The sequence below is a fragment of the Prosopis cineraria genome, unplaced genomic scaffold, assembly GCF_029017545.1.
Source record: "Prosopis cineraria cultivar Desert tree isolate PC_DT_omini unplaced genomic scaffold, ASM2901754v1 PC8, whole genome shotgun sequence".
NCBI classification, from domain to species: domain Eukaryota; kingdom Viridiplantae; phylum Streptophyta; class Magnoliopsida; order Fabales; family Fabaceae; genus Prosopis; species Prosopis cineraria.
This window is the reverse complement of record NW_026555339.1, coordinates 14,771,817-14,794,845: the sequence shown is the minus strand read 5'-3', so window position 1 is coordinate 14,794,845 and position 23,029 is coordinate 14,771,817. Positions and strand designations below refer to the sequence as shown.

The following is a 23,029-nucleotide window of genomic DNA, read 5'->3' as shown; positions in this document are numbered from 1 at the left end:
AGTCGTGGAGCACCTGGCCATATTTTCTATAATGAACTACACATAAATTATCATTACATCAAAAGGAGAGACTTCCATCAACTCTCCACTCAGCATGCATAAAAGTTCTCAAGATCAGTATAAGGATCAGCTTCAGCTAAGGCATCTGAGACCAAAAATATTTTTTAGTAAATAATGTCCCAACAATAAAAAATGAATATGATTAAAAAGGAAAGTTTGAAATAATTATGTAAGTCAAATAGACAACAATTTCCATAAAAATTTAATAAACTTTAAAATAAAATGATTCTATAAAATTTTAAAAACAATCTTAAACCATTGAACTATCATAACAAATGTTTTTATCACTTGATTTTCAGAAAACACATAAATGAAATAAATGGTTGTAAATAATTTACTAAATAAAAACCAATGGAATATAAAATCGCAAAATAATCAAATTCACAAATTTTTTTAGGAACTTATTAGAACAATAAACAAACATGGACACAGTCCATGAGGATAAATAACCGAACACGGCTTATTGCCACGAATACAAACATGGACACACAGTCCACGAGGGTAAGTAACCAAACGCAGTCGAAGCCACAAAACAAACGTGGACACACAGTCCACGAGGGTCATGTTAACTAAACGTGGCTTGGAGCCACGAAACAAACGTGAGTGCTAGGCTCACGAATAACCATCCCTCCGTTCCACGTGCATTGGCCATCGCACGGGGCTAGCACCTCCTATGAACACCTTGCTAGCTAGGTGTACCATGGCGCGTTAAGGGCTAACGGAACTGCCGTTAGCAAGAACACTGTATAAAGTCCCTTTTTAAAACCATTTTCAAACATGCGAGAAATTGATCACTATTCAATTAAATTTTGCTTTTCAATATCAAACTCGCATGAATCATTTTTCCGTAACAATTCAATAATTTTCAAAATGAAATCCCACAATTAGAATTCAAACTTGTATTTACTGATTAACTAAAATGATCAATTCTGATAAAATAATTTCACAAAATAAAGTAATTTAATCAACAAAATATCTCATAATCACATTGTTGTCGTAAAAAGAATTTGCATAAAAATATAATATTTGAATAAAGGAGATTTTAATGAAATATCAGTTGGGACGCTATCCACTTTCCTGAGTGTTTCCCAAGGATTCTAAAACTTGCTTCTCTTAACTTTTGACCTCTATTCTAATGAAGCCCTTAATGTCCTTCTTCCGCGATAAACAGAGCAGAAATTGGGAAGAGATTGTCAGCTATTCCACACGACGGAGATGAACAAATCATTGAGAGCACATAATGAAGGAACAGCCGATGATAGGGAAAGAGAAGCAGCAGCTCGGCTTCACTGTGGCGGGAAAACAAGAGTGACGAGAACGACAACAGATAAGCAACAGTAGCAACGCGAATTCACGGTTGACAGTGAGCAAAGAATGTGTGTAAGGTTTAGAGAGATGAATCAACTATATGAGGATATAGAGAGGTGTATGATGGCGGTGAGAAGAAAAATCGAGATGCTCTGTTTTTTTTTCGCGTGAAAAAACTGATTCAGACCAAAAGAAGCAATGGGAAAAATTACAAAAAGAGAACCAAAAAAATCACAATAAGAGGCACAAAAAAATTTACAAGAAAGGGCACAAGATTTTCCTACAATATTAAAACTAAACTTTTGCTCAGAAAAATTTAAACTTTAGATCCTCAGGAAAATTTTTATCATGAGTTCCTCTAAACTACCAATTCTACTTATTATAAAATTTATTTAAATAATATATCTATTGGGAGAATTTTTTTTTAATCTAAAATTGAGGGTCATTACAACACAAGTCTCTTCCCATCACGACACATACCTGCTGTCATGACAACACCTCAGACCAACTTTCAAAGCATGCCATTTTGCCATCCAATGTTTGATTTGAGCTATTCAAATGTGGACTGTTTTTTATATTTATAAAAATAATATTATATTTATAAAATAAAGATTATAAAAAAATTATAATATTACATGTGGGCTGTTTTTTATATTATCAGAGAATAAATATTACAATACTCACCACCTCTGATAAGATCTGAATAGTTCAAATTCAAAATTTTTACTTTTATTTGATATTTTGTTAAAATAAAAATATCTAAAAATATATATAAATATTTAATAAATTTATTCATCACCAATCTATCCAGCACATATTTAATCTAGATGACCTATCTTAATATTTTTTTAATAATTTTTATAAATTGACTATCTAGATATACTCTGAGCAATATAGATATAATTTCAAAAGTTTAATTTAATATTTAATTTTTTTATCATTTTAAATAATTGATCATCTAGATATACTCTGGACAGTTTATATTTAATACATTTTTATTTTGATAAATATAATATAAAAATATTTAAAAAATAATTTTAAATCAACAGTAGAGATCATTTGAGAAAAAACAAAGGAACCAGATCACTCCATAGGGATGATGAGCACGGTGCTCATCAATGCGGTCCCCTGTAATATTTCCAGAATTTTGAACAGCTCCATATCTCCCTCAGCTTCACTTTGCCCTCAGCTTGTGCATGTTGTCTCCCTCACTTCCGCTTCACCGTCAGCCGTTTACTTTGCCCTCAACCATTCATTTCTCATTTCTCCCTTAGCTTCGCATCCACCATTCACATCTCGAGCTTTGTTGCAAGTTCCACCTTCAGCTCACTGCAAGTTTTGCCTCGAGCTCGCACTGCTCCGTCCTTCAACTCATCCCTTCAGCTTGTTGCAAATCCACCTTTAGTGTGTTTAGCTTGAATTACTTGTTGATTAGAGTTCATAATTATTGATAATAGCATTGAGATTTGTTAAAATTAGTCTTTCAATATGAAACAATAGGGTTCAATGGAGGATTTTTAATGCCTGAGGAATCTCTATTTTTAAGTTATTATGTTGTTGATTTTTCTTTAAACTCAACATAACTTATCTATTGGAATAAAATCATTGAGATTTGCTGAAATTAGTGTTTCATTTGAAACCAATAAGATCAGATGCAGGGTGCCCGAAGAATATATATTTATAAGTTGTTATGTTGCCTCTGCCACTAAGAACTTTCATGCATATTTCATTGTTTTGTTTCTATTTATAAGACTGATGTACTTTAATTTTTGGGATATTTTAGTCTTTGGGCCCCATGATTAGGGAATTTTATCAAAGTGCAAGTTGTAAATAGATTTTATTTATTCATCTTGGACTTCCTTTATTCTTGAGAATTGTGCCATGTGTTTTTGTTAGAAATAAAGCAGAGCTCTATAGGTGCTTGTAAGCATGTTTCGGGGCAGGCACAACCTACCTAGGATTTGCATGTTTCACTTGACAAGTTTGTTCTGTGAATTCATGTCTTTGCTATACATTTAATCCTTTTCTTAATTTAAGGCAGGCACTTCAAAGGAGTTCAACCATTGTTTGTATTAGTCAATTTTAGTTGTTACTGCTATGGTAATCCATTACATGACTTCAACTCCTTTTTACCACAGTAGAACTCTTTTGTAGTCAGCTAGCCAATTCTTTATATCCTGGTAGACCTTTAAGGAATGTTTCCCTTTTTCTATCATGACAAACTAGGCATCTGATGCTGACTAGTAGTGAACGCACCACGAGACAGAATGGGTAGGAAACTTTTCATTGGAAACATGAAAAGCACGGGAACTTCTCAGTAAAATGTGCATTATCTTTGATTCATGAGGATCTGACACCACCTTCCCCTTTATGGTCAAAAATCTGAAAACTTGGTGTTCCATAATAGTGTAAATCCTTTCTTTAGTTGATTCTCCATGATCGTTTGCTAACAAACAAATTGAGAGTGAAGAAGAATTTGTGTTTGAATGCAGTTTGTGCCTGGTGTAATTCAGTGGAGGATGATATTTTACACATTCTTCGTGACAGTCATGAAGTGAAGGAGATTTGGCATAGGAGTGTGAAACTTGAATATTTAAAGAATTATTTGCTCTCCAGTTATGGGATTGGTGCAAATTTATTGTCACTACGAACATGGGATTATTTGAGGAGTAGTGGGGTAGATGGTTTGCAGTGGTATGTTGGCTTATCTGGAGGAGAAGAAATGAGTGGATTTTTCGAAACACCACATCCTCTAATGTTGATATTTCGGCTCAGGCACGTGGCATCTTACGATGCATGTCTAAAGCCAGGTTTCGTCGAGGGCTGCTATTGTTCCTAGTGTGAGGAATTTTATCATATCCCAAACATAGAAGGTGTTCGGCGCAAGATATGAATCATATCATACATCTTTTAAGTCTTAAGTCAGGAAATTTTTTCTTGTCTAAAACGTTATTAGATTTATATTGAAAGTATGATATAATTAATTACATATACATTATAACAATAGTTCTAATATTTTGTAAAAATTTCGATAGAACTTCCCTCCTAAATAGAACTTTTCTAAAATGTTATAATACAATGTTTCATACCAAATAACACATCAATCAAAAGCTCAATTTCTTCTAGCCAATAGACAAAATTTATATCAAAATAAAGATACTAATACAAAATATATATTTTACTACCTCAAATTTACATCACTTTTTAAAAAAGTGAAGTTAAAAATAGCACCGGTGGCAATTCCATGACTAAGTTATGAATCAGGAAAGCTATCAATGTCCCTGTTTTGAAAAGTGATGTAGACAATGAACCATCAACGCCACTTTTAAAAAAATCACGTGAAATTTTTTAAAAAATGATTAGTATATTATTATTGAAATCAAACCACGTCGTGTTTTCAGAAGGGGGACAATGAAGTAGCTTTAATGTTTGCTTGGCAAGTTAAAATAATTAAATAAATAAATAAAAATAATAATATTGACCAATTAAAAATCATGAAAGTATGAAATCATCAATTAGTTTTAAATTTATATTTTTGGAGACGTGTTAGAATAATTAACAAATGTGGATAACAATGGAAGATAAATAATCAAATGTGATTTATGTCATGAAGACAAATGTTGACACACAATTCATGAGGCTAACTAACCAAATGTAGTTTGAGGTATGAAACAAACATACATATATAGTCCACGAAAGTAATATTAACTAACCACAGCTCGAAACCACAAAAACAAACTCATCATGAATAACAAATGTAAAAACAAAACTCACAAAAATCAAACTAGCCAGATATTAGCCATGGTGCACCAAGATTAACAAAATAGTTTTTAGCAACTAGTGTCCTGTATAAGATCCCTCTAAATCTATTTTTAAACATATAAGAAAATTATCTCTGTTAAAATATAATTTCCATTCTCAAAATTAAACTTGTATGAATAGTTTTAAACATTAAAACTTACACAAAAAAATGAAATTTCATAATTATTGTCCATACAAGCATTTATTCATTAATCAAAAATTTCCAAAACTAGTTAAATGATTTCATCAACTTGAAAGTACATCTCACAAGGAACAAAACATTCACATGCCACAATTTAATTTTTCTCCACCACCATCTTATAATTTTGAGATAAAATAATTTAATCAACAAAGTATTCAAAACTCAACATAATTGTTATTAAAATAATCTATGTAAAGATATAATGCTTCAATTAAAATACTTTTATTGATAAATTAATTGAGATACTATCAACTTACATGAAAACATAAAATACTTCCAAAATTTAAAAAATCACCTCTCAATTTCAGTTAAATTTCTCTTCTTCTAAATACTCTATAATTATATTAAGATTTGAAATAAACTTTTAATAAATTCAATAATTTCCTTCCAACATTATCACTATCAAAATTTAGCTATAATAACTTGAAATGCTTAAACAAAAACTTTACACATAAAAAGTCTCTCAATAGCCACAGCTAACTACTCATTAAAATACAATATCCTCTTATCCTTTTTGTCAAAACACCAAATATACATCATTTTCAAATCCCATAGTAAAGATTTTTAACAATCAAATTTCTTATCCAACAATTTTCATCAACTCTATAATTCTAAAGAATTTAACTAACTGTACAATACCTTTATAATTGAATTTCTACACAATGCCGATGCCTAACTCAATTAACAAGATAATGGTATTAAGATCAATTATGTCTTCCAAGGAATTTAATAAAATTTTAGTGAATTCAAATTCAAACAAAATTTTCCTAATAGGCATTTTATCAAACACCTTATTATTTTGTTGATAAATTAGTTGGGATGCTATCAATTGACATGAAATACTCCCAAAATTCAAAAATTCACCTCCCAACTTCAATTAAATTTCTCCTCTTTCAAACCTTACAAATCGTTAGTAGATTTCTGTTGCTCAATTTCTTCAGCCGCGGAATCTATTTGGTATAGAAGATGCCTGCCACAAATCATTAAATTAACAGATGAGGTAAAGAATGATTGTATTTAGGTTTACATGTAATGTAACATGCTCACAAAAATAAAATCAAGTGCAGATACCAGCAGACTAGAACACCACAATAGTCACAGGTTGGATGCATATATCAACTCACATTGCTGTGAACAACAGAAAGTTCAGACGCAAACCAATCAGTAAATTAAGCAAGCAAAGTCTCAAATGATCCTCGATAGTGTCAAACTTGAGCTATGAATTAAATCTACAGTCTCCATTTACAACCTACTGCATTATGCGTCCATCCACAGTACCCATTTGCCTTTTTTACCCAAAAAAAAACTTAAAAATTATTATATAGTAAACGAAAATAAAAGATCATGGGGACCCCGCAAATTAAGAAAGGTGAATATGGGCCTGCAGTAGAAAATTGAATGGTAAAGCACTCCTTTTGTTATAGAACTTTTTTTTTTTTTTTGAAAACCCCGCATAGCAATAAATTTTATAGAATGAACTTTACATTCTTTATTTTTTAAAAAAATAAATATAAATTTTTAAAAATATATTTCATTTATCATAATTTTATTCGTGAAACATTAAATAGAGAGAGAGGAAATACAATAAGGGGAACATGTATAATTAGTGAAACAATTTTTTTTAAAATGTCTTACATTTTTAAAATAAATTATTTTTATAACATCTAACTTTTTTTATTTACATACTATATCAAACTTATCTGTTCTGTATGACGGAAAAAATTCGAGTTCTGACAGAGGCGTCAAACTATGTTGACGACCTTTTGGAATTTACTACATCATAGTCTGTTCTTGAACTTGACAATTGCTTGATATGAAATCATACACAGTTTGAGAGTCATTTTCGCTGCTTTCTCTCGGAAAAAAATTATTATAACCACAAATCGTATACCCACAATAGAGAGAGAAAGAAAAATACAATATTTGCATAACAATTATATTATTTGAAAAGTCTTGAAATATTAATTTGGATTGACGTACTAATCTTTAAATAAAAAAAGGAAATTCAAATAAAAATAAAAACAAACCTAAAAATTACTACTAAAACATAATTAATAAGTATAACCTAAATTTTTCTATGAATAAACTAGAAGTTCTAGCAAACTGCCTCCACCGCAAGCCTCTTAGTAATATCTCCACAATTTGTTGTCCCAAATGTCTTCTCTGATACATCAATAGAGCATATCAGCTTGCCCACGCACATCTGCAAAATTTAAAGAAAATGAAGATTAATTAATTAATCAATGAGATCACTGAATATATATATACACGAATGCATGAAATATGTAATATAGAATTTGTGTCAAATAAAGAGATTACTTTTTCTATAATCGCCAAGGAGTCGTTGTTGCTTTCACAAGTTCCTTTATAGAATGAACCACATGCGCCTTGAGGATTTCCAAAACTTGGCAAATTTAATGGCAAAAATTGGACGACTCTGACAAGATAGTTCCAATGTGTGATTCTCATAGGCATTTCCACAAGCAGTTCCAACACTAACTGTTTGGAAATTCACATATGATGGATTTCCACCCATCTCTTCCAACAAAACCAAAGTGTTGTCACCGTCTCTAAGGAACGATCGAGGAACATGGTACCTGAAAGAAATATATTTAATTAGGTAAAATATGATACAGATCGTTCAAATTATATATGGATGGTAAGGAATCCAAATATTTTTAAAAGCCAAAAATAATTAATAATTAACTAACCATTTTTGTGTAGGCTTTCCACAGTTAAAAATACACTTTGTGGCAGAATATTCCCCACGATAGTCACAAAGATCAGTACTGCAACCATCTTCTGCGGCCAAGTAGGCAGGCCAGTAGCGACCAATGTTATGACCATTAACCCAAGCAAACCCTTTTCCAAGTCCTTCCAAATCCACCACTACTGGGTCTTTTCCAAGAGGAGCTTTGAATGTGGTCTAACATTTAATTAATTTCATCAAAGATTATAAATAAGTCAGTTTCTGTATATTTGGATATATTGGGTATATCAAAAGAATAACAAACTTAAAATTATCAAGTACCTTGTACCAAGTGAAGCTTTTGTTTGTGGGTAATGGGTCTGATGCCCATTTAGTATTAGAAAATGACTCTTCGCTAAAGAACTTTTTATCCCAACCATCCAACCCAATTCTATAATGCCACTTGTGAGAAGACAAGTCCTTAATGATAGTCTCGTCACCCCTTCTTCCGATCAACTCAATCGGTCCAACTAGACCGGTATGCCATGTGTCAAAGAATGACCCATAGTTCTGTTCAAGCAAAAGACTTACGTTATTATAAATCAATGAATTATATAATTGGTTCAGTATACAAACTTGCATAAATATAATATGATGATACCTGTAGTCCAGTAGTGACACTGAGCAAACTGATTACATTCTTTCCATGTTTCAACTTAATCTTAAATTCAACTTTGTCATTAAGAATGCCATATGTATTCCAATGGGTTCCTATATCCATCAACAAAGATACACATATGATGTTAATAACTAAAATGATTATATTTAATCTATGAGTAAATAAAGTAGCATAAGATAATGTTCTTTAATTCTTACCAATATGGTGCCCATTGAGATATGCATGAATTACTTCGCCGCTTGTGTTAACTCTTAGAGACATATCATTGCTCCAAACAGGATCATCTTTGTCAAGATGAAGGCTTTATCAAAGAAGGAAAAAAAAATTGTTAGACATTCGCGCTTGGAACAATAAAGAGAGAATAAATCAAGAGAAAGAAAGAATGATCAAGTGAGTATGATTAATTACCTATTGATGTACCAAAGATAGTCACTAACATCATTAGTGACTTCCTTTTGATCAATGAGCTTTTTGGCAGAAAAATGAGATTTGCCTTTAAGAGCAGCGTGAATATTCTCAGGCCTCCAAACCCACTTCAATGATTCTGGTTGCTTCTCAGCTTCATTTGGCCAATGTTCATTCACAGAGGTTTGAACATTAATCTAATTAACCACAAATACACACATTAGATTCATTGTCGATAAGACACATTCATATAAGGCAAGATTGGGGTTTACTTGGGTCTGGTTTTTCGACCAACCCAACAATCTAGTTCATTAATTTGAACCATTGTTTGGGTCTGATTGAACAATAGTCTCCATCGGTTGACCCAAGTTTATCAGGTTAGGTCCGTGGGTAACCAAGATAAATTAAATTGGAATTTCATACAAAAAAAAAATATCTCACCTTTGCGGTGTTATACTCTTCAGTTTCACCATCTGGAAGAATGCTAACAGACCAAGCAGGAACAGTGTATTGCTTTCCATTAAATGTGAAAGTTGCATCATCAGTAGTGTTGCTATTGCTCAAGAAAACACTTGAAGATCTATTTGTAGCATACACAGTGGCCTACAACATTTTCAACATCAAACATTATTAACCGTAATACAATGAATATATATATATATATATATATAAAATTCTCAATTTATTTATTACCTTAACAGAATTGCCGAGATCAATTTCAGTTACATTGCCATAGACCAGGTTTTTCTCAATTGATTTCAAAACTTCATGGAGTTTCTTGAGATGGCCCCATTTTGGTTGAGCAATGTTTCCTGCAAATTTATGAATCAAAAAGTCAGACCGATTTTATCACATTCATCGAAAGTTATGTTGAACGAAAAAATTGTAGAAAAAATAAATTGATGTAATCTTCATTACCAAAGTCATCAAGAGGAGCATCATAGTCATACGAGGTTGTAATGTATGGACCACCAGCAGTTCTACCAAAGTTGGTTCCACCATGATACTGTAACAAACACAATATTTAATGAATCAAAATCTCAGAGGTAGTTTGTTTTAATATATTTAAATGCAAATTTATTTACCATATAGTAGTTTTGTAAGGTTCCACCAGTTTGGTAGAACCTAGCCACACCATAGGCAACATCTTCAGCTGTTCTATGAGGATCTTGACCACCCCAGCTTTTGAACCTTTAATTGTAACCATGGAAATTAAAATTATATAAAATATAAATAATTAATCATTAATTAACAAAAATTAAAGAAAAACAGAGTGATTTTGAACATACCATCCTACCCAATTCTCAGTCCAAACCTTAGGACTATTGGGATTGTTGGGTGTGAACTGGTCACAGTAATAACCATTACACGTGTTGATCTGTTAAAGGAAATCAATTTAAAGTATGATTAGAAAAAGGATCATTGATATGAAAATTTTGGGAAAAAATTCTTACATTTAAGTAACTAATTAATTAATTTTACCATTGGTTGAGGAGCATCGCTTTGTTGGCACATGATCCACGGAATTCCAATATCATAAGACTCTGCCATAGCAGCACACCAATCTAAATACACATTTCCATCATCTCCATAAGGAGCCATCACATTCCCAAACTCGTTTTCTATCTGTTAATTAAAAAATAATAATTTAACAAGTTATATTGGTGTTATAATTTTGTAATTTTTTTAAAAAAAATTAACTCATGAACGACATTGTACCTGCGCGATAATTATGGGACCACCTTGAGAAGCAAGAAGCTTCTCTTCTGTGATCTTATTTATGATCAAGGTAGTGAAATTTTGCATCTCATTCTGTGAAACCAAATAAAAACAATTTACCAATAATTTATTTTTGTAATATATACAAAATCATATAAATTAAAGTAAAAAAGAATAATTAATTTAATTAATTAATAACTTAATTACCATGAACACTTTATTTGCCGTTCTCAACTCAATACCAGGCAAATTATGCAACCATACAGGGAAACCCCTGAAATTGACAGTCCCAAAAGAGACAACAATTAAGAAATATAATGTTGAAAAACTAAGAATAATAATAAGGAAAAAAAGGCAAATTAATTACTAATTAGAAAATTACCCGTAATTCCATTCAGCGCAAACATAAGGACCAATTCGAAGAATAGCGTAAAGTCCAGCCTCATGTACGGTCTTGAGAAATCTGATGAGATCATTATTCTCAGAAAAATCATACTGACGACGAACTGATTCATGAGCATTCCAAAAGACGTACGTCTCAATCGTATTGAGCCCTCCTTCTTTAGCTTTTTCAATCAAATCAGGCCACATCTACAACACAAACATATAAAAAAACTCATTTTAATAATATAAGCAAACACACTAATTATTTAATGATTAACAGATAATAATGATACAAGTTATCAGAAGAATCGATATAGATAAGAGCATTGGATATGATACATGATACAACAATTTTCAAAATTTTAGAGTAGAGTGCATATATAATATTTCAACATTCTATGATATAGGAATAAGCGTATATTAAGTTTTAAATCAAAAGTAATATAAAAAATATTAATTTTTTTTTAGTTTTCAAGTGAATATAAAAAAAAATTGTAATACAAATCTTACATGTGTCATATATCGAATACATACCAAATATACAGGTTTGTTTATTTTTTCAAATATCAGTGCTTCATAGAATACGTATAATATCAGATGGAAAATTCAGAGAGCATTATACGTACCTCAGGTGTGCTCCTCGGATAGTGAATTGAGCCAGAAATAAGGATCTTACGTTGGCCATCAATAAGGAAAGCTCTTCCATCGTGAGAAACATTAACAGCATTAGTGAGAAGGGCAAAAAGACCGAGAAAATAGAGTAGAGAAAAGAAGATTTTCCCAGAAGCCATAGTGACTTGGAGAGAACAGAGAACGAACGAAGAAGAGAAGAGAGAAGAGAATGTGTGTGAAAATAATAATGCAGAGACTGAAGAGTTTATATAGAAGAAGAAACGTACACTTATCCGACTTTGTTTATATTTGTTTCTTTTTCTTTAAAAAAATAGTAATCTGTTTCTTTCTTTTTGGTTTTTTTTAAGTCCAATTTTAGATAATCAGTTTACGATTATCCTTATGCTTTTGATATTTAAATTTAAAGTGAATCAATCTGTCCTTAATAGTACAAGATGTCAAAATTTGTTGATGAAAGTTCAGCAAATCTTGGCGAGGCGGCGTGGAGGTATCCGACAAAGATTCGGATGAGGCAAAAATTTAAATTTTCTTAGGATATTCTTTTTCTTAATAAAAGGATTATTTATTTTGTTTTCCAATAAAAAAATTGTAAATTTCCTAATTAAAGTATACAAATGAAAATAATAAAATCAATAAAATGTTATAAATTTCTGTGTGTATCCCACAATAAATGCCATGAATTAATTTAATATTCATAGGGGATAAAAAAGGAATGTAAATTGGATCAAGACTACCAAATCAAATGCATTTTTGAGAGAAAATCACATAATCATAAATCATAATGACTCTAGCAGTCATGTAAATATTCAATAATACTACATCAGCAGTTTCACTAGAAAAAGAAAAAAGCTAGAATGGACCATCATGATAGGAGCAATATAGACCATCCTCCTGGTACTAATTGCACTAAAACATTTTTTTCCCAAAATATAAGAGATTGACAACATATTTTTTAATAAATAAACTATTATACCCTTATTATACTAAAAAAAAAGTAGTTATAAATTTACTTTAAAAAAAATTCATTTTTTATTTACAATAATTAAAGACAAAACTGAAATATTACTGTACTTTTTAGTAGATAACCAAATTTTATTAGTTTACATGATTTGGTTGAAAATATCTTATATATAGGGATGGAAGGAGTAATATATACCCTAAAATTTAGGAAAAATGATAATTAAGGACCCCATAAAAATATTAATGACAATTACAAATATTAAATTATTGAAATCTTAACAATAGACCATAGTTTTTATTTGTAATAAAAAAAATGAAATACTCAATTGAAAAACCAACAAAATATACTTAAAATTATTTGTAATATCGATTAAAAATTTATGAGAATTAGTTGTGAATCTCAATATTTTTGCAACCAATATACAAATTAACCACTTGAAAAATCAAGAAAATTTACTAGAGATTATTTTGGAAACTTACAAGAGTAATTTATGAATCGCAAACTAATCACTTGTGATTTTTTATTTTTTGCTGTCAATATATAGATAAATAATATAAAAATCTACAAAATACAATCAAGATATTTGTAACGTCAATGAAAAATTTACAAGAGTCAGTTTTATTATAAATCATAAATGAAAAAAGTAATTTATTGTAGGTAATAACTACAGTTTATTATTGAGATTCAATAATTAAAGATGTATAATTATGATTATAATTTGGTTAACTAATGATGTAGTGGCAACAATCATGATGGCCACTGCGATGACTGTTTAGGCAAACAAAATGCTTTGTGTTAATGCCAATATCCTTGTTAATTAATTCGTATTCCGACAAAGAGTTGAAGAAGGCAAATATTTAAATTTTCTTGGGCTTTTTTTTCCTTAATAAACGAATCATTTATTATTTTTCCTTAATAAAAGGACGTTTTGAAATCGCAAAAAGACTATTTTATTAGAGATTGATCTATCATTCTAGCTAGAATTTGATATGTGTGTGTCTGTGTGATTGGATAAAAATTATATACTTAATTTAATATATTTAAAATACTTATTTCTAATTAAGTCGAGAATTTTCCTAGATATTGTTTATCATAAAACTAATAAACTCCTATTACTAATATTATTAACAATCAAAATTCATTTAAACATTTAAAGTTGGATAAAAGTATATTAAACACATAATGTCATGTACCTTTGGCAAGAAAAAAAAAGCATATAATATTAACTATTTACATCTTCCCCCAAATTAGGTGCATTTTTTTATGAGAGATCAATCCACAAATCCTTATATATTGTCGTAGTTTGGAATAAAGTTTCTATAATTTATTTTGTTTGAATGGGACTCTTATAACAATTAAGTTTCTATAATAAAGTCATCCATTCATGAGAGTACAAATCATTATAACACTATTAATTTTGAAGAGTTGTAGCTGACTGGTAAAATACATGGCTACTAAGGTGGTTACATATTCTATTCATTTAAAAATATAAGATATTTTTAAGAGAGTTAAATATTTAAAAATATAAGGTATTTTAATATTTTAAGGTATAGTTAATGTATTTTTTTTAAAATGTCCTAAAAAAAAATATTTCAACTTTTCAGACGGTTCAGTATTCAAGCATGAGAGAGTGAGAGAGAGAGAGTACGAAAGAGATAGAGTATATGCAAGCATGAAGACAAAGTGAATTAATGCTTTCTGCAACCAAGTTGCTAGTACAGTTTTGAAGTTTATTTATTTAAACTATTTGAAATGTAAACTTAAGGATAAAAATGGAAAGGTAGTGGTAGTTGAAAGATTGTTAACTAATTTCTTAAGGATGAGGTTCCCTTAAAATTTCTTTACATTTATTAATGAAAGAAGTAATTGTGAGGTGGATTAAAATTGTGAAATAATATGCTAGGTGGCTTAGCATTTTATTTAGATGCTTGAACTACATTCCTTAAAATTCAGGGACCAAATTTTCTTTAAGAGGGGAGAGAATGTAATAACATATTAAAAATATTAAAAATTTTCCCACCAATTAATCAGAGGTAGAAGAAATCAACAAGAAATTTAAAAGTAATCTAAACAAAATAGGGAAAATATCAATTGGAGCCCTCCAAATGAAATTAATTACATGCAAAGCCCAATAGCTTCTCAAACGTTTTTGAAGGCTTAAAAACCTCAATTCCTATTAAATTTTTTGGTCAAATTAATGAAATATCCTTTTTTTATACTAAAAATATCCTTGATTTATATATTAAAAAGAACGACCTTTGCCAACGAACGGACCACCACCATGCTGGAGGTCAAACCCCGGCACCCCTTGATCACCCCGAAATGTTGAAAAATATTGAACCAACAAATACTTATATTTATATAGTGCAAATACATGTATCATAATTTCATTTTCAAGCATCTCCATCATTTCTTGTAAATTTTGGATAAATTATTGTTAATACGTAAACAATCAATATTTGAACATCACTCGATAATATTTAAAAGAAAAAGTTGTCAATTTTTCAAGGCTTACTTATTTAATTTTTCTTTTTTAACTTGTTCTTTCAATATTGACGAGTGATTAATATTATGTTACATAAAAAATATATATGTTATAAATTTATTTTTTAAATATTTTTAGGGGTTTTCGTTAATTGTAGACAGGTTGTTAATTTCTAAACAATCACTTGTCAATATTAAAATATGACTTGTTAATACTTAAAAAAAAAGTTGTCAATTTTCAAAGACCAAAACTTGTTCCCTTTTTACAACTTGTTCTCTCAGTATTGATAGTGATCAACATTATTTCAAATAAAAAATATATGTTAAATTCTCTTTGTCTTTAATTGGGGGTAGAAGTGAAAACTTAATGATTTTTAAGATAAAGTCAATGAAGTTTAATGTTTTTCTTAATTTCAGTAAAATATGCTAAAAATAACTTATAAATAAAATCAAGAATAATAATTAAAAACACCATTATGATGAATGCCTAAATTTTGTAAGGTGATACCAATCGCCTATGCATAAGGACCTAGGTATTTGTTTTGGCATTGAATAGCTAGTCCACCAAATAATATTTACCTAGCCTTCACTGAAAGTGCTATCAATTATTTTGAGATGAATACAAACGTACATAAATTGTATGACTAGCAAATATACCTAGAAGTAAATGTAAGAAGTTTAAGGGGAGATTTGTGAGGCATTTATCAAATATACTTCCTTTTCATCCTATGAAACAAATAATCCAATTACACACAACCATTATCTTGTGTTGGATATCATTTTCTTCCAATAAATTGGACTATATGCCTAATACCAATTGCTCCTATAATATTTTTTGAAAAATGGCCTATATATCACAAATCATCTTAGTTTTGCTAACCTTAGACGAGCACCAAATACATTACAAAACGTCTATGGACAGTTTCTATTCTCTACCAGCTCCAAGAACCTTTCTTGTATCATCATATTACCCACCCCATGTCCAACCGAGTTTAAAAACATTACAACCATTTCTTGAGCCCCCATTCTTCTACTTGATTTTAGACCATGAAGCACCAATTCCTTGCGAAGTTCATGAAAGACATCCTTAACCATTCAAAATATCTCATAGCAATGAATAAAATGTTCTAGCCAAATTTCTTGCAGCCATGCATGACTTGTTCCCAAACTAATTCTTTACCTAAATATTTCATCGAGTAATTAGCTACTATTGTAGTGACCTCTTCAACCTCATCTTCATCTTAAAAACGATCTATAAAGAGATTCTTAACTTCCATCCAGTCCTCCATCAATATTGATAAAAATAAGCTAGTTAATGCACAAACACAACTGAAACATTAATGCCATAGTTGATAAGCTAGAACATTAGTAGCATAAAATACCATGCAAGACAAAACTTACATAGTTTTTGTCAGCCAGTTCTTAACAAAGTTCACTTACGTCGCATGGAACTAACACAGAACAAGATGGAAAATAAATCATTTCAACCAAGTTGAAACTATCATACATAACTAAGAAAAGGTGGAACTAAGTTATTTTGGTGGGTTGTAAGCCCCCTGCTTCAAGAAGGCCAATAGCACTCCCCGGTCATCTTTAAGTGCTGAATACATTCCCCTTGCATCCATATTCATCATGAGAGTACAGCACCGTCCAAGCCAATCATCATCATTTGCAATCTCCTCAATTTGTCTGATTTCAGCTATAATTTCACGAACAGAGGATTCAGATGCAAGAAGTGACCGAATAAAAGCTGCTTTTGACTCCTGTGCATCCGCAATTCGATTTAATGAATCAGCTATTTCCCTCGTGACAGGACGTTTCTCCTTTTTCTTCTCTTTATTTTTCTCACCATGTTCACCTCTCTTTCGTTTCCTACCTGAATTGGTAACACCATTATGTGCTCCAATATTGCTTAAATTCGTTTGTTCAAGCTCAGAACCTTCACCTCTCATCCCATGAATTTCATCGTTGTCTCCTAATCCTTCTTGTAAATCCATTTCAAGACTGTATGTATCAGCAGCAGCAAGTGTATATATGTGACCTGTGCTATTATATCCTTGAACGATTCGGTTAATTCATGAACAAAGGGAAGTGGCTTATATATGAATTTCTTATACTCTGGATTCTCCTGCATGCAAACAAGAAATCAGCATGAGATATTTAATGAAAATAATACAAAACATAAATCGTGACAATTAAAATTTCATACCTTAATCTTTTGTAAAGCATGTAAAATCACCCGAATGCAAGTATCATTGTACTTTATTCTATAGTTAAGATAAAGTTACTGGTTTGTATCCATCAACCGCGAAGCACCAACAAATGATAGCAAGCCAGAGTCATCTGGCCTCAAATTATAACTATTAACAGCTACTTAAAGTTTGTTTGTTGTATATCAACACACTAATAGGTGCGAAAGAGAAGCAGAGCTATCCATCCAGTAACCTTCTGCTATATGGCTATGCAAAAAATGAATATTTTTGTGCTGGTTCTCTGGGAGTCAACCCTTTGTGCCCAACAAGAACGTGCCTTGCTTAACTCTATGACTATCTGATTGCTTGGACTGATCAGTAGGCCCAAATGCAGGCAGAACCCAGTAACATTCACATTGATAGGTGGATTTTCAGGGCAAGAACGATTCCCCCCCTAGTGAACATTGGTTCCCTGGGCATTCATCAGTGTAGTTAAGCAATTTCTAAGAATTTTCCCTACTTCTAATCTTTTAAATTTCTCTGTTCTGACACATTACCTTGTCTAGTTGCTGTGTTTGCATCATGTAAGTGTTTGGGTGTAACAGCAACTGCCCTCCTAGGCTCCTACATCATAGAGGTATTTATAATATCTCTCTCCTTTGAATCCCCATTTAATTGTATACCTTTCTTTTGCTTCTACAACTTAAATGCCTAATACTCAAGCAATTCAACCCAATCACCGATTCAAAAAGAGAGAGAGAGAGAGAACAAAAAATAGGGTAAACTGATTGTGCGTATAACGACTTTCCTTGTTTCCCCAAAAATGGACCATGAATTCTGCAAAAAATTTACTACCCACAAATCAAGACGAAACATTATAGATGAAGCCTTAGTTAGACTTCACCATTGACGACATGAAACAGAAGCGAACAGCATAAAAGTCCAGCTGACATACCCAACGCAAGTACGAACCGATCAAAATCAATACAATAATTAGATTGTGTCTTGCAAAAAACAAACAAACAAACAAAGAAAAAAAAAAGAAAACCCTGAGATCTGTGTGTTGCAATTACACCTGGTTTCAATCCGAGGGAATGTGGTCATTAAAAATAGACCATAAACCTCACCCATTTTTCCCACGCATTCGTAGCACATTTTATTGGACCAGAAGGATCAACATCATTCATTAGCCCTGAAGAGAACAGAGGAAAGAACCCTATATAAACACACTGGAAATTGGAATGCAGCGAACATCAAAGAAGAACAACAAAATAATCAACAAACTTCATAATCAGCAGCAGCGACCATCAACGATCAAAATTTTGGACGAAAAAAAATTTCAGCTACCTATAACAGATCAGCAAGGACCTACGCCAAAGGGAAAGAATGGAAAATTTCCTAACACCAATTACAGATCACAACTATAGCATCGTTTACCTCACACTTTAGGCTAAAGGCGAAGTCAATCTGAAGCAGAAGGGCGACGCTACTGTGCACATCGTGCTCGTCAAGGAAGAAAGCAGAAGGAAGAGCTTGGCGACGGCGTGTCCGACGTCGCGAGAGATGTGAGGGAGGGTGAGGGCGCGGGCGCAGTATGGGAAAGTGGTGCTCAGGAAAAAATGTGGGACCTCTAAGAATATTAATATTTATCCGTTTTAATTTATAAAATACTTTTAAAACAAAAATTATAAATAAAATAAAATTTATTAAATATATTTTTTGCTAATATTAAACCTATTTTGCAATTTTATTTTTTAAAATAAAAATATAAAATTTTGCATTTGTCCTTTATTTAAGGGCTAATGAATATTTTAAAATTTAAATTATTACTCAAATAATATCATAAATCCTGAATTTTTAAAATGAATATCTTAAATTTCAAATTATTCCTTAAATAACAAATTACCCCCGGCATCTAATTAACATATAATGGTCATTATTTTTTATTTTATAAGCTCAATCAAAGGCTGGTGTGGCACTAATTTTCTTTTCACACATAACATGTTAGTTGGGCTATATAATGATCAACATTACACAAAAAAAATGATGGAGGATAATTTGCTTGGAATTTATAAATTAAAAGGAGTTTTTGTTCATTTCAAGAGTTCATAGTTCAAGATGCTCATTAACCATTTATTTAATATTCAACTTATAAAAGAATATTAAAAGCAGAGAACATATGTGAAGAGTAATATTAAAAAAATATTATTAATGAAATTTTATTTTTATCAAAATTTTTTATGTTTTAAGACACTAAATCTCCTCCAAAAATATTTTATAATTTAAGATAAATAAATAATAATTAAGGATCTTTGTATGTGAATGACAAAAAAGGATCATAAAATGTGATAATTTCTTTGAAGTTTTAAATATTTTTCCGAACATTATATTATATTTTGTAAAATGATTCTAATGCCACTTAATTTAAAATTAAAAAAACATAATTAGCTTGGTCTTCCACTTTTAGACGAAGCCTAAGATCCATTTTTGCTCTTCTTGTTTGTGCTACCTTGCAGAATTACATCGCATGAGCCGATTGGCAAATGCGTGATGCATTGCATGATGAATGCATTGAAGCACTTTGATTAGGCAACATTTATATTGAAATTTTGTAAATATTAATATTTAAATTACTTCTTACACTTTTTTTTTATATTAAAGTTGTGCACGGGATTCAATCTATCTAATTTATATTAGAAAATTTGTGCAATAAAACAGATTATATGAAAGTATTGAGGAAAGGGAAGAAGGATGGCACAAAATGCTAGAGGACATTTGTACCTTTTATCAATATAACAAACAAAATAAAATACTTGTCCCATTTGACATGTTAGAATTCAGAACATAATTGAAAATGGTTATGAAATGGGAAAAACTATTAGTTTGGTATGGATGGATTTGATTTTCATGTGAAATTAAATTCCACCAAAAATGGTTGAATAAAAAAACCCATCGAAATGAAATAAGTTTCATGAAATTGTATCATTAATAAAATTTTAAGACATATTTGTCCCTCAGCCACAGCCAATTTTTAAAATTTTCTCAAGATCTGTTTGGTTCAAGGGAGGCACCCCCCCAATTTGGAGGGGAGGGGCTCTCATTTGGTTAGAAGGAAAAATTTCCCCTCCCCTTCCCTCCGAACCAAACAGGGCTTAAGGCTTCTTTTGAATAGAGCTAGCTTTTGCTACAGTGTTAACTTATATTTCTTTAGTTTTATTTATAAGGTAGAGAAAAAGAAAAAAATTTAATCCTATTTATAAAACACTTGACAATTTTTAATATTAATCTTTATATTTTTACCCTTATTAAATATTTTGAATAAAAATACTAATAATAAGATTTAAAAAATATTTATTAAAAATAAAGATGAAAACTTATTAAATTTAAAAAAATTAATGAAGTTAAATTTTAAAATAAAATTAATGAGATTTAAAATTTTTTTAATTTTAATAAAATATATTAAAAATAAAATAAGAGGGAGTGCATTGTGTTTGACTCACCCTTTGACTTTGCACTACGTGAAGCTCCAATTTTTAAAATTTAATTTTTTTATCATTAATTTTAATATTTATTCTCTTCCAGCCCCCAAGGATCTCTCCCTTACCTAACCTTATTCTATCTATTTATTTTTTATTTGTCGTGTGAGTTTAGAGTTTTTGAGCTCCCTCATTCGCTCCCTGCAAACGTGTGTGCGTGTGTACGTGGAAAGTAAATTTGTGTTGCAAAGTGTGAGGCAGGGGAGATGACGAGTGTACGATCATCTCCATATGACAAAAGACAAAGAAATCATAGCCAGATGCGCCTTTCTAATATCGAATTCCTCCAACTTCATTTCAGATGTGGTATAAGTACCGGCATCAGGTAGAGTTGTCAATATGAGAAAACCCACAAGCTAGCTTACAAGTTATGAATTTAACAAGTCAAGTTGACAAAACTCACATCTTATGGGTTATATTTTTGCCTGTATTAAACATTTTGTTAGGGGTTAAATGTTAAAAAATATAAAATATTTTTAGTTTTTTGAGGTGAATTCATTAGCTTTTTTTCTTCAAAAGTGACTCTATTAAAGAATGACTTTATTTTTATTATAGGGTGTTTAATAAAAGTAAATATGAAAAGATAGGGTTAATTTGAAAGTAAGTAACCACTTAATTTATTAAATAGTGAGATTCGATTAAAAATGTCTTACTTTTTTAAGAGAGGGAGTATTTTTTATACTCCTTTTGTTAAAAAATGTAAAGCATTTTTGAAAGAATTGGATGTTAAAAAATGTAAGGCATTGTTAATATTTTGAAGTGTAATCATAATCTTTTTTTCAAAAGTATCCATACTAATAGTGACTTTATATTTATTATAGGGTATTTAATAAGGGTAAATATGAAAAGATAGTGTTAGTTTGAAAGTAAGTAACTATTTTATTGAGGGTTGAAATTCAGTTAAAAATGCCTTACATTTTTTAATGGAAGGAGTATTTTTTTCTAATTTTGAAAATTACAAATTGACTTCTTGTTTTTTTTTTGTGGTAAAAAATCATATTTTCTCCCTAAAAACTAATCATTCAAATAATGAAAAAAATTCTTTCTAAATCATTACAAAAAATACAAATTGAAAATATATTAATAGTCTAAAATAAATATATATCAATCACAAATAAATATATTAAAAATTTTAATTACAATTCAAAATGAAGATTTTTTCTAATCAATTATAATGTTAGAAGCTTCATCAGAAACTACAATAACATTAATTATGCTAGATCATCTCAATAGATAGTTTTATTGGGGAGATCTAATGAATCTTTAATTTAGCATAGATGTGTTTAGATTAGTAGCAAGACTGAAGTTAAAATAAAATTAATGATTATAACATAATTTTTGTTGTCCAAATGAAAATTTATAGAAGTTAATTAGTATAGCTAGGCAATGAAAATTTATTCTTCATTTCTTTGTTGTCCAGATAAAGGCTTTCTACCCTCAAGTGAAGGTTAATTAGTTTAGTTGTTAAGGATATGTCTCGGTTTTGGACAGTCCAGCTTAACAAATTTTATTTTATATTTTATTATATAATTATTAAAATAAAAATTATAAAAAATTAATAAATTTATTTTATTATCAATTTAGATAATATAGATTTAATTTTATGACCCAATTCAATATTAAAAATTTTTAAAATTTTTATAAATTAACTATCCAAAATTGCTTTGGATAGTTCAATTTTAAAATTTTAATGAATTTAAGAATTTAGATTGATTTTATAATTTCTATCTTTTCTTTTTAAATAATAAGTCAGCTAACTTGTGAGTTCAAAACCCGCCCACATAAAAATAAACCATTTTTTTTTTCCAATCCATATTTTTTTGTGGGTTGGTGGGTTAAGCCTACAAGCTCAACCTATATTACCAGTTATAACATTAAGTGAGGGCTCTGACTGGCATTCAATTATGGGTTTTTTTTTTTTCATGCTCTTTTTTTCCCCCTCTCTTGTCATGTTTCTTTCTTTCCTCTTCTAATTC

At 30.2% G+C, this 23,029-nt stretch overlaps 1 protein-coding gene and 1 pseudogene across 5 annotated transcripts; both read right to left on the bottom strand.

Moving 5' to 3' along the window:
• Positions 1-7,466: 7,466 nt before the first annotated feature.
• Positions 7,467-12,038, bottom strand: LOC129319023 (beta-galactosidase 15-like; annotated as a pseudogene).
• Positions 12,039-16,655: 4,617 nt separating this feature from the next.
• LOC129318607 (uncharacterized) lies at positions 16,656-19,114 on the bottom strand. Of its 5 annotated transcripts, none has more exons than XM_054963462.1 (3): positions 18,955-19,114; positions 18,593-18,709; positions 16,656-17,453 (listed from the first exon to the last, which is right to left on the bottom strand). In XM_054963462.1, exon 3 carries the CDS (start codon positions 17,320-17,322, stop codon positions 16,858-16,860), a length of 465 nt encoding a protein of 154 aa, XP_054819437.1. In that variant the 5' UTR covers positions 17,323-17,453; positions 18,593-18,709; positions 18,955-19,114; the 3' UTR covers positions 16,656-16,857. The 5 variants fall into 5 exon arrangements, with proteins under 5 accessions (XP_054819437.1, XP_054819438.1, XP_054819440.1 ...); XM_054963463.1 differs by having other exon boundaries at positions 18,645-18,709; XM_054963465.1 differs by lacking the exon at positions 18,593-18,709 and having other exon boundaries at positions 16,656-17,088; positions 17,202-17,453.
• Between the last annotated feature and the right edge of the window lie 3,915 nt (positions 19,115-23,029).